The sequence below is a fragment of the Anastrepha ludens genome, chromosome 3 (assembly GCF_028408465.1).
Source record: "Anastrepha ludens isolate Willacy chromosome 3, idAnaLude1.1, whole genome shotgun sequence".
In the NCBI taxonomy this organism is placed as follows: Eukaryota; Metazoa; Arthropoda; class Insecta; order Diptera; family Tephritidae; genus Anastrepha; species Anastrepha ludens.
In genome coordinates, this window is record NC_071499.1 from 66,877,231 (window position 1) to 66,892,617 (window position 15,387).

At 34.5% G+C, this 15,387-nt stretch overlaps 1 protein-coding gene across 1 annotated transcript in view; it reads right to left on the minus strand.

Moving 5' to 3' along the window:
- LOC128858147 (homeobox protein unc-4-like) overlaps positions 1-12,978 on the minus strand; it is a 40,945-nt gene extending 27,967 nt beyond the window's left edge. Inside the window, exon 1 of the mRNA XM_054094159.1 lies at positions 11,764-12,978. Within this exon, the coding sequence (XP_053950134.1) occupies positions 11,764-12,349 (586 nt within the window). The 5' untranslated portion in view covers positions 12,350-12,978. The remainder of the gene's footprint in view (positions 1-11,763) is intronic.
- Positions 12,979-15,387: the final 2,409 nt, after the last annotated feature.

The following is a 15,387-nucleotide window of genomic DNA, read 5'->3' on the forward strand; positions in this document are numbered from 1 at the left end:
GGAAGATGGATTATTCGCGAGGGGTTTTTACCACATTGGCGTATGGTTTGATATACAGCGTGTAAGGGAAGAAGGCGGTGCATCCTTTCCAAGCACCCAAAAGTCTCTGTTTAGTTTAAGTCCAGGGTCTTTCGTTTCCAGGTGCCATTTGAGCTGTTTTAATTTGTTACTCTCGATTTCTTCTATATACATACATACTTATACATGCATACATATGTATTTATATATATGTATATCTATTATACTTATATCCTTAAATACATTTGACCAAAACTCTACATTAATTTCTCGACTGGGTGATATTCTGCCATAAATCTAGAGTTTCATGTCGCCTCAGAACGCCAGATGAATGAGATCGTTTATATGGCGTGAATGCTTTCGGAGGTTTTTCATTACCTGCTCATGCACAACCGCTATTAGAAATATTTTGGTTTTTTTAAGCTTCATGTACACAGTGGGCTTCGAACCCATTTTTTTCTATTATTTTTAATTCCATTTAAATCTCTATTCTTTTTTATTTGAGTTTGCCAGTTGCTGAGTTATAAGCAAAGTCCCGGAACTTAATTGCTAGACATCCTGATCTAATTAATAAGTATTTGGTTCAATTGACAAAAAAAAGGATATTTCACACGGTCAGAGACACCATGACAATACTGCGATGATTCTTCCTAAACAAACTGACATATCCTGTCCACCAGATCGCCCGAACGTATTCCTTTGTACTTTTTCCGTGGGGGTACCTGAAAAGTAAAGTCTATGAAATAAACTTTGCGACCATCTCGATATTACTTCTTCAGCGAGTGACACGCAGTACGGAGACCAGATTCGACGTGTGTATCCGAAGAAACCACACAAGTCGGCAAAAAAAAATTGTTTTTCTGAATGGCGCAAAGAACAACTTTCAAAGCGTCGCACCTTTAATATATAACAGACAGTTTCAAAATGGAAGAGAGTGTTGGAGCCGGAATTAGGTATGAACAGTTATACACACTATTGGACTACTGCGATGTGTTCCAAGCTGAGAGCTACGCGGCAACAAACGCAGCAGACTTAGCCATATAGAGCCCTCCTCGGAACTTTCAAATAAACTTTTACATTGCCAAGCAACCATTAAAGCAATAGCAGCTGTAATGACCAACTCACACTGAGTACAACAATACCGGAACAGGATGGGTGAGCTCGGAACTAAGAAACAAGCCACCATCTACTGGGTTCCAGAAGACAAGAGAATTGAAGGAAACGAGAAAGTGGATATACTAACCAAACCAGGCTAGCACGGCCAGTATACAACCACCTCTCTGCAAATAGCTGCTGAATATATGTAGATGCAGCAACGATTCAAGCAACGAACTCAAGATGGGAAAGAACCAAGTAATGCAGGATCGCGTAAGTCATGCTACGTAGGCACAATGCCAGATCTTCGAACTATATTTTATCTTTTCCCAATAAAGAGTGTAAATCTTGGTGTCGAAGGTGACGGCACACATAAATTAACATGCATTTTGATTATGTTCTAGAATATACGCTATTTCACGTGAGGGGGTGGCCAATAGGGGTGGAAGGGGGTGGATTTTCAAAATTTTAAGATCAAATTCGTAATCAGCGACCCCGACAACCCCCGAGTAAGAAATTTTGAATCAATTACTTAATTTTTTGAGTTTTGGCCAGCTTTTCGGGAATCGGCCGCACTGTGCGCTGTCAAATTGTAACTAGTGCAAAATGTAACGAAGGTGTTCGCCACTGCCATGCACTTAGCCAAACATGAATAAACAGCTTAGGTTCTGTATCATTTTCAACCTCAGAAAGCGTGGCAGATTAAACAATTATAAGCCTACTTAAATTATCAAAATATAAAGTTCTTAAACTCTCCATAGAAACTCTTGGTATCACTATGGATCAATTCCTAGTCTATATGCAAGTCTAACCTAAAGAGTCAAGAATAGTGTCTTGAGGAAAATTTCTAGTTAGAGGTAAGCAGTTGGATATACCCATACTGCTTGTAAACGACCACATATGTTTGCACAAGAGCTGATGCCGACGTAGTGAATTTAAACGAGTTGTTAAGTTTTAAGATCAAAAGTTTGTGGTCCACAGAGTTAAACGCTTAATGCTCAAGTAAAATTAAAAGAGTCACAAAGTTTGTGTCAATATTGAATCGAATATCGTACGTTACTTTAATTAAAAATTTGTAAAGGCGAGAGAAATAACATACGCAAATGTTATTTATAGACACACTCGCAATGCTACGTACATACAAATGTACATATTTACAATACATATGCGAATGCATTGTCTGATTGCACACATGCATTTCATAAATCCAAATCGAGACGTGCGTCAAAGTATTTTAGTTGTCAAGAATTTTAGTTAATACTTCTAATCAATACGATGCAATTGTGTAAAGTAAATGTTTTGATAAGTCGGCAAATTTCAAAGAATAAGGTCATTTCGTGTTTTGCCAAAACAAATCAAATCATTCAATTAGTTCGTATTGAATCCAATAACAACTAAACACAATCGCACATTGTGCATCTTGTGTAAGAATGAGTAACTACAGTAACCCTTAAATAATGGTTTTGCCTTTATATTTATTGTTGTTCATATGTCTGTATTATTTGCATTCAATTAATTGATTATTATTTGATTAATGAGACTAACAAAGAGTCATGTGTTTATAAACAGCCAACAAAAAAGCAAACAATTAATTTTACTATCACCACCGATCGACAGATACAGACATCTACTTTTATTAGTATATATTTAAATTTTATACATACACACAAGCACATCTATATATGTATGCATTTGCATATACACATTATGAGTTTCAACCCATCACAATTGCTATCATTTCCGTTACATTGATATGAAATTTGTATAAATTCTGTGACATTGAGTTGTTTGATTGATAAATAATAAAATAATTTATTCAGTTCTAAGTGTTTATAAAAGAGATTTCAATTCCAAAGTCTCATTATATTTGCATTATTTATGCTATTGTAACTAACAATGCAAAAAAAACATAGAAATGTTGCTGTTTTAAATTCATTTCTACACAAAGCAAACTTTTCACATAAATCGATTATCTGGGCGACATAAGTCAATGAATGGGTATTTCCATAATATAATACAATAAAGAATTTAGTTTTGTCGGTCGATACATTAAAAACTTGACATTTTAACAGATTAAAGAATTTCATATATCTTGAAGAAAATATTATAAATAAAAAAGATAAAATATCTGTCAATTTTTCAAGCTCGATTTTGTTAAATTAAGAAACCATTAGAAGATACAAAAAAATGGCCGAATCTTAGAAAATGGTGATCCTAATTTATTATCTTGTGGGCCAAATTTAAAATATCTTGAATGAAGCTATCCAAGGAGATTTGAAGGCGAAACATTGACTTATAATAATTGAATAAACAAAGTTAAGCAAAAGTGCAAACAAAGTTAGAATTGCCTACCTATTTGTAGGTATTTACTATTTTATACTAAATCACAATCGGTAGATTCATAATTTTTATAAATTGCGTCGTACGTCATTCATATTTGACACTTGTGAACTGGACAGGTGGCAACATGGCACGCGTAAAAGTCAAAATAAAGATTTTGATCACTAAAACCGTTTTTTTATTTAATAAAAAGTTATTCAAGAACTAAATTGTTGACTAATTTTGCGCCACTTTGTGCCGGGTGTTTTTTTTTTTTCTTTTAACTGCATAAGAATCGATAGTTCGATAACTTTGGTTTGACAGCTGAGAATGGTAAGCTGTGCGGGCAGTAAGGTTCGACAAGTCATTGTGAATCGTTTAACGCCAGATCAAAGCTTCCCAATTGTAGAAATTTATTTTGAAAACAAAGTCTGTTCGCGAAGTTCATAGAGCACTGATCCTTATTTCTTTCGAAATGTGGAAGGAGCTGCCGTTACAGTGCATGGCGACCGCTGTAGACCCATGTTGACTGAATTTTTGTTTCCTAAAATTATCCAGCTAAACATCTGATTCCAACTTGTCATACAGCGAGCTCAACAATCGATTTATTGTAATATTCAAGCTATCATTGACGCCATACAGCCAGATTTATTGGGTAAAGTAGTCAAAAATTTAACTGACTGAGATATTATAAAGAAACAAATTCAATCCAACAATATTTCTGTTTTTTATTATAATATCAAGTTGTTAAGCTCTTAAAAAATACCCGATATATCTATTTACTTATATATACTCATACTCCTTCTTTCTCTATTCTCTACGTTCTCTACTTTCTTCTCGTCCCTGCAGCTGCCACTGAAATCCTTAAAAGAAAACGCTATACGTATAACTTCTAGGCAGTACCCAGTGATATGATACTAACTACCGTACTAATAGAAGTTCGGCTTAGATTAAAGAAAGTGCTACTTCTGTGTACATTCCTGTCAGGCCAGTCCTGTCTAGTTACTTCACAAATGTACCATATGTTGCATTTACTGTTAGCCTGCACCAAGTATACCGAGCTGATCCAGAGCCTGCTTGAGGTTAAAGGGGTGCGCATCTAATGAAGAGAGTTTACTGATTTATATACAGGTGGTACACCACTTAGCCAACTCATTTAGAATGATTCTACATTCAGTTCCTACTTTGTGGGAAGTGTAGGGATTTTCTAGCAGTTTGAGCAGCTAAAACTTTGAAATTTTGTGGATTATATACCCAACAATCAACTAGAAGAATGTTCGAGATCGTTAGTATATGAGATATATCTCCCCTATCACTAATTGCTCAGATATTAGCAAAATGGGGGATATGTATGTATGTCATAGAGCTCATTTTTTTGCTACCAAGTCAGACCTACTAAGCCCTCAAAGTAACTATTCGGAGTGGTTCCTGATTCCGAACGGCGCCACCGCTAATTGAAAACATTTGTTTTATGTTCTATTTCGTGTTCATAGTGATTTTGAAGCCGCGGATTTACCGAATTTTTGTCACACACAGCCTCTTTCGGCTATAGCAACCGACCCAGTAGTAAATTTTTGAATGAAATCACCATCACCTCAGTAATACTCGCAAAAATATCGAAAGGAATAAAATTAATTTTTCCTTTTCTATGTTTAATGAAATAATGGAATAATAAGCAAATTCATGGAACAATGAAATATATGGGTGTTGCAAGAACTAACATATCTTAAGCAATTTTATTTAAGGCTTGATGAAGCATTGCGCCATTGGTATCTACAAGGTGTCACAAAATTAATTAATTCATTCAAATTTGTTTTTGAATAACTTGTTTACTAAATAAAAGGAATTAGTTTGAGTGATGGAGATCTTTATTTTGACGATTATTTTTTTAGCGCCCCATTGCATGTCTGCTTGTATACTGCAGCTGTCTAGTTCACAAGTATCAAATATGTCTTACATGCGATGCCAATTGCACAATTATAGATTTTCCGGCAGGGTCCCCGTCTTGTACAATAAAAATAAACTTCAGTAATAAAAGAAATGTAGAAATGCTTCTAATACTAGAAGAAAAAACTTCAGTAGATTTCAATTAAATCGGCGCCATACTTTTGGTTTAGGTAACAAATGCTTCAAATTTGTTTTAAGAAAAGATCTTTTGAAAATCATAAGAAAAATGTTTGCTCAATACTGGAAAAATGTTTAGGAATTTTATTCAACCATCGAGTAGATTTTCAACTTATTGTTTTCGAACTCATTTTGGGAGACGTCAGCAAAGTTTTTTTCCATTAGTATTTACTTATTCGAGATTTCTTATATTCCATCTAAAATATCGATAAATCATATATGCTATAAACTTGGTGCTTTGTGACCTTTCAAAAAATGTTAAGCAAAGATACCCAAATGCTATATTAAGGACAAAATATTGAGAAAGCGATTAAAAAATATTAAATCGGTGAAAAGCTCTTGCTTATGAAGAGATGCATAAATTTTTATTTAAGAATGAAATATGTATTTATGTATGTACATATGTAAGAAGCATTCCATGGAAAAAATAACTGAATTGCCCTAAAAATCTTCCACAATAAAAAGTGTTTTTTTTTGGTTTCTCAACTACTAGACAGCCCTATGACAGGCAATTTAAATATCGCTCCGAATTTCAGTCAACTGATAAAATGTTTGGAAAAAAATACAATTTTTACGCCTTGAATCCGAAGTTTAAATAAAATAATAAACATTTTTAAATATATTATGAAAAAATTTAGGTGATATTGTTTGTGCAAATATCGCTTTCCATAGCTCTTAAAACGATAGCTTAACGCTGTGGATGTATAAAATGCGTATCTTTGCCTGCCACTTCCCGCCCATTCACAAATATTTAGGGAAATTGGGATTCCCTGTATTGAACGTGTTGAATTTCTCAATTATTTCGAACTGCTAAATATAGAAATTTATCTATTTAAGACATAAAAAATTTGTTTTGGAGGATTTAAAGTGGCTACTGTTGTAGGACAATCTTTCGCATGCGCATATCCGAATAAAAAATCGATAATAAAAAATAAATCGATAGCACAAATATGTCTATATAAATGAAGCATCAACTAAAAAGGCATTTGTAAAGAAAAATATTTGGAATACTAAACAAATTATTCAAAAAATTATTTCCTTTCGGAGGCATAATTTAAGATCTTCCTTTGTATTCCTCATAAAGTAAGAAGTAAATATTTAAGTTTTTTTATTCATAAAGATGGTTTTTTTGACAAAAAGAATTTACTCACAAGTGTTGTACAATAAACAGAGCAACCTACGCAATGTAAATACATACATATGGTATGTATGTAGGTATTTATGAATTTTTAAATATGAAGCAGATTACATGGAAAAACGTTCGCCAACTATCGTAGATATGGAGCAGTTGTATAATTGTTAAATTTTCGCTTGCGTTGTCATTGGTTGATCCAAATAAAAAAATTCATTTAAAAAATTGTGAATTCAACGGGTTATTTTATTATAAATTAAAAAAAAAATATTGTTATTGAATATACGCGTCACTTTCTGCCTTGGGCTGGATAATAAATATGGTACGATGACCCGCTGCCTTTTCCTTATTTAGCTCATCTAAATCTGCAGCTCTAACTGTTAATACATTTGATTGTGCCTTGAAAAGCTCAAGGTTTTCATCAATACAGAGTTATTTGGATGTTTTTAAAGGAATACATGTACACATACATACATACGTATTACAATAAAAAACTGCCGAGGGTATTTCTGCCGTGATAAATATCGACATAGAAAATTTCTGCCGCTCGGAGTCGATTTAAAAATGTAGATCCCTCTATTTGTGGAAAACATGAAGACGCACACCACAAATAGGAAGAGGAACTCTGCTTAACATCTTATAAAGAATGTAAGCGCCAATTATATATTTACATATATATATATCGATGTACAGATTGATACTAATTAATTTCCTTTTAAAATCTCTTTACAAATGTCCAGAAGCCGATAACAAATATAAAAAAACGAGATTAATATGTTTCTTTAACTTTCAAATGTTTTTTTTTTAATTAAAAAAATATTTTTTTTTTATTTTTTATATTGTATTTAATTCTACTTGAGAAGATAAGCTTTACAAAGTAGTCTTGTTTCACAAAGAAGTCTTCGCGATTATTACTCTTTTTATGGGGTAAACTTTAGCACTAAATTTGCGAGTATGCACCCATTGTTTGCGCTCTTAGAGACTATAGGCCTCTTCTATTCGCCATTTCTCTGCTAGGCTCACTTGACGAAATATTTGAGTGATTCGCCTCTCGCGCGTATGGTTATACCCAATAAAACTGGTATAACTCACTATATTACAAACAAATGTAATTTTAGGAAGCTCTATTCCAGTGTTGCTTGGCGAAAAGAAGAGACTTCATAATTCATTATCCAATTCCAGCCTGCTTGATTTCGTTATCAGGATCTAATTTTGTAAAAAATTTAAATTTAGTTAGTTAATATTGAATTTAGACCATTTTGGCCTATAGCGATACCAGATCAAAGTCTTTTTTTTCAGGGCCTAATTCCAAAGCGAGAGCTATTTCACGAGTGAACAACAACTGATAATAATAAAACAACAGAAAAAAGTAATAAAAGTAATAGGAATGTAATAATTCTAATAATTCAATAAAGGCAGAAAAAAATTATATTATATAATAATACGCGTTTTTCAAAGCTTCGTTTTTAAAGTCGGCAGGAATTATAACTCGAACAAATCTTGACCGATTAACTTGAAATTTTAGCTGTGCAATTAAATTATAAACAATTTTCGGATGAAAATTTCGATTTTTCTTAAAATAAACGCTGTTCTACAAAATTCAATGTATGTGTGAAATCCTAAAAAATTTAAATGTATAATCGGAAACAAAATTTTGTATTCACCATACATTAAGCATTTTAGTTGCAGTTGTTCCCTACAGCCAGCATTTTGTGTTATACAATCAATTCCCTTTCTAAGCGGCCGTTTTCACACGGTCTTTTTACACGATTTTGAAATAACATAACATTTCACTATTAAATTTTTTTACACGAAATTTTCGTTCTTGCACGAATATCAAAACAAAAACGTGTTTCTCTAAACAAAACAAAATTTCTAAAAGAAAGGCTTATAAGTAAAAATGTTTCGTGTAAGATTAAGTAATGATCTATCCATACATATGTATGTACATATGTTCCTTCAAAAACGTTGCAATAAATATATTTTAGAACTAATCAAGTCCGATTGCGCATTAAGCTGTGGCGCAAAATTAATCATCCAATTTTTTTTTTAATAATTTTTTTACTGAATAAAACAAAAATAAGTTTGAGTGATCGAAATATTTATTTGACCTTTATGCGCTTTATGGCTTGTTTGTTTGTATATTGCAGCTGTCTAGTTCACAAGTTTCAAATGATTGAGGTACGACACCAAATTATAAGTTTTCCGATAGGATGATTAATTTTGCGCCACCTTACATAAACAAATCGAGAAAGCAAAAGAGAGTCACTAATAAAACACTTTGTTACAACGAAAAAGCGAACAGAAGCCGTTAAAAATTTAAATTAAGCCGGACAGATGAGCTGGACATATCTGATATAGATATAATCTGATATACCACCTGGACTGAAAAGTTCCGGGCCGAACAAAGAAAACATGTTTTTTTTGGTTTAAAATTAGCTTTTTTCATCAACGTAATTTCATCTTTTGTCTCAAAATAGGCCTCAGTTTCAGCGATAACCTCTTCCTTCGAGCAAAATTCTTACCGGCAACCTTTTTTTTGGACCTGCGAACAGCCAGTAGGTGCTGGGAGCCAAATGTGGTAAATACGGTAGTGGTGGGAGCAATTCAAAGTTCGACTCATGGAGTTTTGCCATTGTTTTGATTGACTTGTGATACAGTGCGTCTTGATGACACAAAATGATGAGCAAACGCGAGACCCACTTTGAACACAGCTTTCTCATATTCAAATGCCCATGCAATATAAAGCCAAAACATTCTTTTTATATCTTTACGATGTCAGGTGACTCTCGCAACTACACTTTTTGATCATTCAAAACAGTTTTGTGGATTTTTTTACGTTTTCTGGTGTTAACTCCTCATTTGGACGTCCACTGCGTTGTCCAACGTCGGTGTCTCTGCGACTACGTTTGAAGTCAGCAAAATCGTTTTTTTGTTGTTTTTTCTGATGGAATGGAGTCCTCGTAACACTTTTGAAGCCATTACTTCGCTTGAACGGTATTTTTTCTTACCCAGAAGCAGTTTAAAATTAAAACGAAAAATTATTTTTGATCCATTGTTTTGAAAATAATAAAAATAGCGTCATTCTTAGCACAATAACTCACGAACTAATGAATATAATAATATGAAATTTCAATTTAAGGTCAGTACTAACTGAAAAAGTGGTGAATGCAATAAAACTAGTGTCATTTATGTGTTAGGCCCGGGACTTTTTAGCCCATGTGTTATCTACTGATGATAGCATTTTTGGTCTAGTCCGTAATAAACGTGCACCCTTGTTATCAAGTAGCGATACATAGTCACCAATTAATTTTCTTCCTAATTCAATTTGAATTTTTGTATATTATGTTTTGCACTTATTGATTACATTCTTTTTCAATAAAATAAAAAAATTAATTGTTTTTGTTTTATAAAAACTTATGCAATACTTCTTTTGCACGGCTTTTTTTTGAAAAAAAATGTAGCTTTAAAAACGATTTTTTAGACTATGGAACATATCCCCAAATTTACTATTTATAATTTGTTTCTTTCCGATTCTTTTGCTCACTTTTCCAAGGAACGAATCTACTGAGTAAAAAAATACAATAGTTGGGAGTATTACTTTGGAAAACTATGTATACAGTGTGTATTCTGATCCATTTGATTGTCCCGCTGTAAAATTTCCCAAATCCCCTCGCTTATTTTTGTGCCCCATCAATGGTCTGACCCTTACATGAAATATGGCACCGACTGCAAAAAGTTCTTTGAGGTGTGGATTGAAACGAAAGCGAGCATAACTCAGATACACCTATTTTAATGATTCATGATTTTTTTACTAAATTTATTCAATAAAAGTTTAAAAATGTACCTCGAATTCTCGGGTCTTCCCATCACTTAAAGCATTAACTTTTTGTGTTTTAAATAAACATTTGAGGCTTTATTATTTATATAACACAGCATGTATTTAAATGTTTAGCATATTCGCAGCCGTATGGCCCTGCGGTGGGTCACAAAACTTTGCCATTGTAGGCCATGTGCAGCATCATTTTGCATGTAAGTTTTGAATTTGTTTGTTGGTGAACGTAATTTGACATGTACTTATAAATTTTATTAATTTTTCTATTAGAGAAACAATTTGTTGATTTGCTATTCATATTTTTTTAAATATTTTTTTATATATTTTTTTGTTTGTCGTCTCATATGAATAGTATTTTAAAACACATTTACAACAGTTCTTAGTACGTCCGCTTGAATGCTGATTGAGCTCTTCAATAAATCTTATCTTAGCAAAAGTTTTATGGAAGCTCTTGATAAATAAGTTTTTATATGCAGACCCATATTTGCTTTCTAAAGTTAAAAAAACTTTAAAAAATCCTCTTCAAGTATAACTTTTCGGAAAAGTTAAAAAAAAAATTCTTGTTTTTTCACAACACTATAAAAAATATTAAAATGCAAATATTTTTTATTTTATGTGCTAAAAATAGTTTTTTCTAAATTTTATGTGTTTTTATGTTTATAAGGAAGCATTTAAGTTAACCTTAAACAAAGGCAAAATATATGCAGGCGCATATGCTTTCTAAAATCCAAAAAACAAAACAAAAAATTTTTCGGAAAAGTTGCATGGCTGGCAGCAAAACAAAGATATTTCTATAATTTTTTTTATTATTTTTAGATGAAACATATTTATAACTTATTTAAAAAATATCTGCATCAGGTAGGTATGAAATTCTTTTTTTACAACACTTTATAAAAAATATTATATTAAAATGCAAATCTTTTTTTATTTTATGTACTAAAAATAGTATTTTCCGAATTTTATGTTAAATTTGTACTACTTATTTCATATCTCTTATTTTCGCTATTTACTTGTGTAAAAAAATAATATGAATGACGACGACAATGATAACTGTTGTAAATGTGGAAAAATTAGAAACAGAAAAAAATTTTCGAAAGCAACAACAGTTGAGGCAACACAAATGGCTTCTGGAAAACACAGTTTAAAAAAACTGGCTCTGATATACTTTCACACGTAGGGCATAATCGATATATTGGAATCCTATAAACAAAACAAATGTTCAAGGCCGAGTCTAACTCACCTCCATCCTCGTTTGATCCTTCACTTGGTGGTCCCGCCGCTAAATTTTGTCGATTTCCAATCATTAACCGATGTTGAATGGCCACTGTAGCCACAGCCGCGGCCGCAGTCGTTTGTACGGCTGACACATTTCGCATCGCCACACTTAGGCCAGTTAAATTAGCGAAGGCATTACTTGCATTGACTGCCATTTGCGAGGCTGCGGCGGCAGCAGCAGCATTTTGCGAATTAGCCTCGAAACGTGGACGACCCAAAAATGGACCGCCGGCAAAAACGCCCGGCACACCGAATTGCAGAAACGGTCCCCAAGGCGGAACGCGCACTCCACCTGGTGCCAGTTGGGCTGCAGCAGCGTACAACTGCAATGCAGCTGTTGGATGCAAACCTTCCGGCGGCATTGTAGCTGAGGCACCTGTCGAACGGACAATTGTTCCGGGACACGAGGAAACAATACCACTACTGACCCCAACGCTATCAGACCCGCTGACGGTATCAGCCGTCGGACTTAAACGTGCTTGCGTTGATAAACGCTGTACCTGCAAGTTTTGTTGTTGGTGTTGTTGCTGCAATTGTTGCTCTAAAACCATTCTGAACTAGCGCACTGATGATGAGCGTTTGTATATATTGCAGCACGGTACAAAAATTGCTGCAGCTGCTGGCGCGAAATATGTTGGAAAAGTCCACATAGAATTCGCACAAAATTCTCACAAACAATTTTTAGCCACTCCAATTTAAACATTAAATGCACAAAATTCACAAACATCGATTTATATGTATATGTATGCATGTATGGATTCACAGTCGTATTGTCGTTGCTGCTCCTTTCGTATATGTAGACAATTTCATTATAAATATTTCATATTGTTAGTGTTTTTGTTATTGTTAGCTTATTATGCCAATCAATTAAGATTCAATTTTGTGGCGGTGTTAATAAAAATAATTGCAATCGCACGCAACGCGTTCGGCAGACAGCGCAACCGATGAAGTGAATTCCGGTTTAGACCTCGGCCAACTCAATTACCACCGCTTGCCAATGGAGCCCGAACCGCGCACATCCTACTCCTCTCTTTCGGCACAGCTTTGGAAAATCTCAAATCAACTGAACTAAAACAAGTGAACCACCGACGGTAGCACAGGCCGAAATGTGCAACAAACCGAACGTAGGAAATAACCAACGAGCGCTCACCATGAAAATTCAATTTGAACTGAGTGCAGCGAGCGAACCTCGACGCCAACAAACCAAACCAGACGGATTAACGATGTAGCAACGGCCGTTAGCAATGAGCAACAAGAAGTTAACGAATCAATGAGCGAACAGGCGATGAGACAATGGGCACGAGATTGTTGCCATTACTACCACCAAACTACCACCACCACAACTACCACTATCTACACCACACCACACCTAAAAGCCATCAGTCGATTAACGTGCGACGAACGCTTCCTAGTTGTTGCATAGTGTATGCGAGAACGGTAGCACTATGGCGCGTAGCTGTTTCTTTATGGGTGCGAGTGAGTGGGAAATTCATCAAATAACCGCTTAATTCTATTCCTTAGGCAATGTTGTTGTCTATGCCAATGGTAAAGTTGCCACTACGACCTCTGTCGCCGGTTCAACCAACTTCAAGACTATCTACAGCAAACAACTTTGCCAAATACTGTTTTCCTTAAAAAATCCCTTTCCAAAACTTCACTGCTCCCCAGCCAACCTTAATTGTCCATTAACAACTCGCTGTGCAGCCAACAAAACGTACATATGTATGTACATGTTATACATACATTTGTTTGTGTGCGCTTATGATTCATGTCGTTTCCAATATGGACGACAATGGCCGCATTTCCGAGCACTAACACCACCAGTCAAATCTTTGCAGAAACATATTCGCTGCCAGCGTGTTAGAGTGAGATGACATAATGGTAAATTGTAAATACTGGTCTAATAGTGGGAATTTTCAACATATTCTTTTTCACTTTTCTTTAGATTTTATCAATTTAGCGCAGCGATAACTGAGCGTATGAACTCGTAGGAGAGTGAGCATTTGTGCCAGTATGTTTGCGTGAGTGTTGCTTGTGAATGTGTGTGGGGTTGTGCAGGGCGGAGTTTTTCGATATTTTTCAATTTGCGCTCATAAAATTATTATTTGTGCATTTGTTGCTGTAAGTGCCTCTGTTGCTTTCCGGCATTGGTATAGAAGCCAGGCTAAAGTGGTTCAACTGGAAGAGGAGGCATGATTGTTTACTCGCTTATCGTCGGAGTTTCTCGGCGACAGTTGTTGCTGTGGTTTATGCTATTGCGCTTATATACGTACATACATACATACGTATGTGCGATCGAATAAATTTGTGATTATGTGTGTTGTCGTTGAAATGAATTCAAACGATGGTTATACCATAGATAAAACCAACCATTTCGGAGGTGTCTACTGAAATTTTTTTCAATTCGCATCTTAGATTCTATATATATCTGTTGTATATATAAGTATATCTATATATTTGATTTAATTTAATTGAAAAAATAACGAATTGTTTGATTAGCAGAAAGGATATTCGCTCAAAAGTCGGAACAAATATTTTAGTTTTGCTTAAAATGTAAATGTTAAATTAGAACGATTAACTTTTCGGACTTTTCAATTTGCATACATATACATACATATGTATGTATATATACCAATGCTTAACAGGGCAAAAATTCATTTAAGCATATTTTCGAATTATATATATTCGATTTATATATATTCGATTTATATATATTCCAATTGTCAAATCCAATGCTAACCTAAGAAAGCAATTCAATTGATTTTATTTGCGAAGAGCTCTGCCCGAAGTAGCATTCTTGTATGCTTCTTTTTCAACTGCTTCTGCTACTTCCACGTCTACGAATGACATTTAAAACTTTTCTTCGAAAATTAAGGAGGCACAAGGCTTCCCACTAGACGGTTGGTCTACTTAAAAATTTTGGAGAACAGTGTTTATTTAAAAAATATTGCTATTTTTTGTTAGAATGAAGAGTAGAGACTTGGGCTTACGGAAAAAAATATTCAAAAAATGTATGCTTATGTACAATCAGCCAGAGCTGTTGATGTAATAGTGAAGATTGATGCGATTAAGGTTGGCGCACTTGCCTAGCTGCCAACCCCGGACATTAACAGAGAAAGTGTCCAATAGTCTCTTTCTCTGAAAGATCCACACAGCTTCTGCAATGAGGGTTAAATCATAAACCTAGCCTTCCCGCGTGTGTGTCGATCATCCAATAACCCGTAAACACAGCTACGAGTTTGGAAATTGAACTCCATGGAGTTCCCAGAACTTTCTGAGTCCTCCGTCTATTGTATTGGGGCCAAAGGGTTTCCGAAATAGCACATGAATAAATGGAGCTCCATCTTTCTGCGCTTTCCTGAGAAATAATTTGTGCGATTCCTCTTTAAGAACAGTCAGGGGTTACCGATGACCGGACAGGAGGTCTGTCCCTGAGAAAAAATCAGTCCTCTTCTTGGCAAGCTCATCAGCAATTTCTCTTCGCTCTATGCTCCTATGTCGTGGAACCCAAATCAGAGAAATGTTATCTGCAAACCGATGGGATTTAATCTCTTCCTTACAAGAGTTACCTAGTTTGGATCTGCACCAT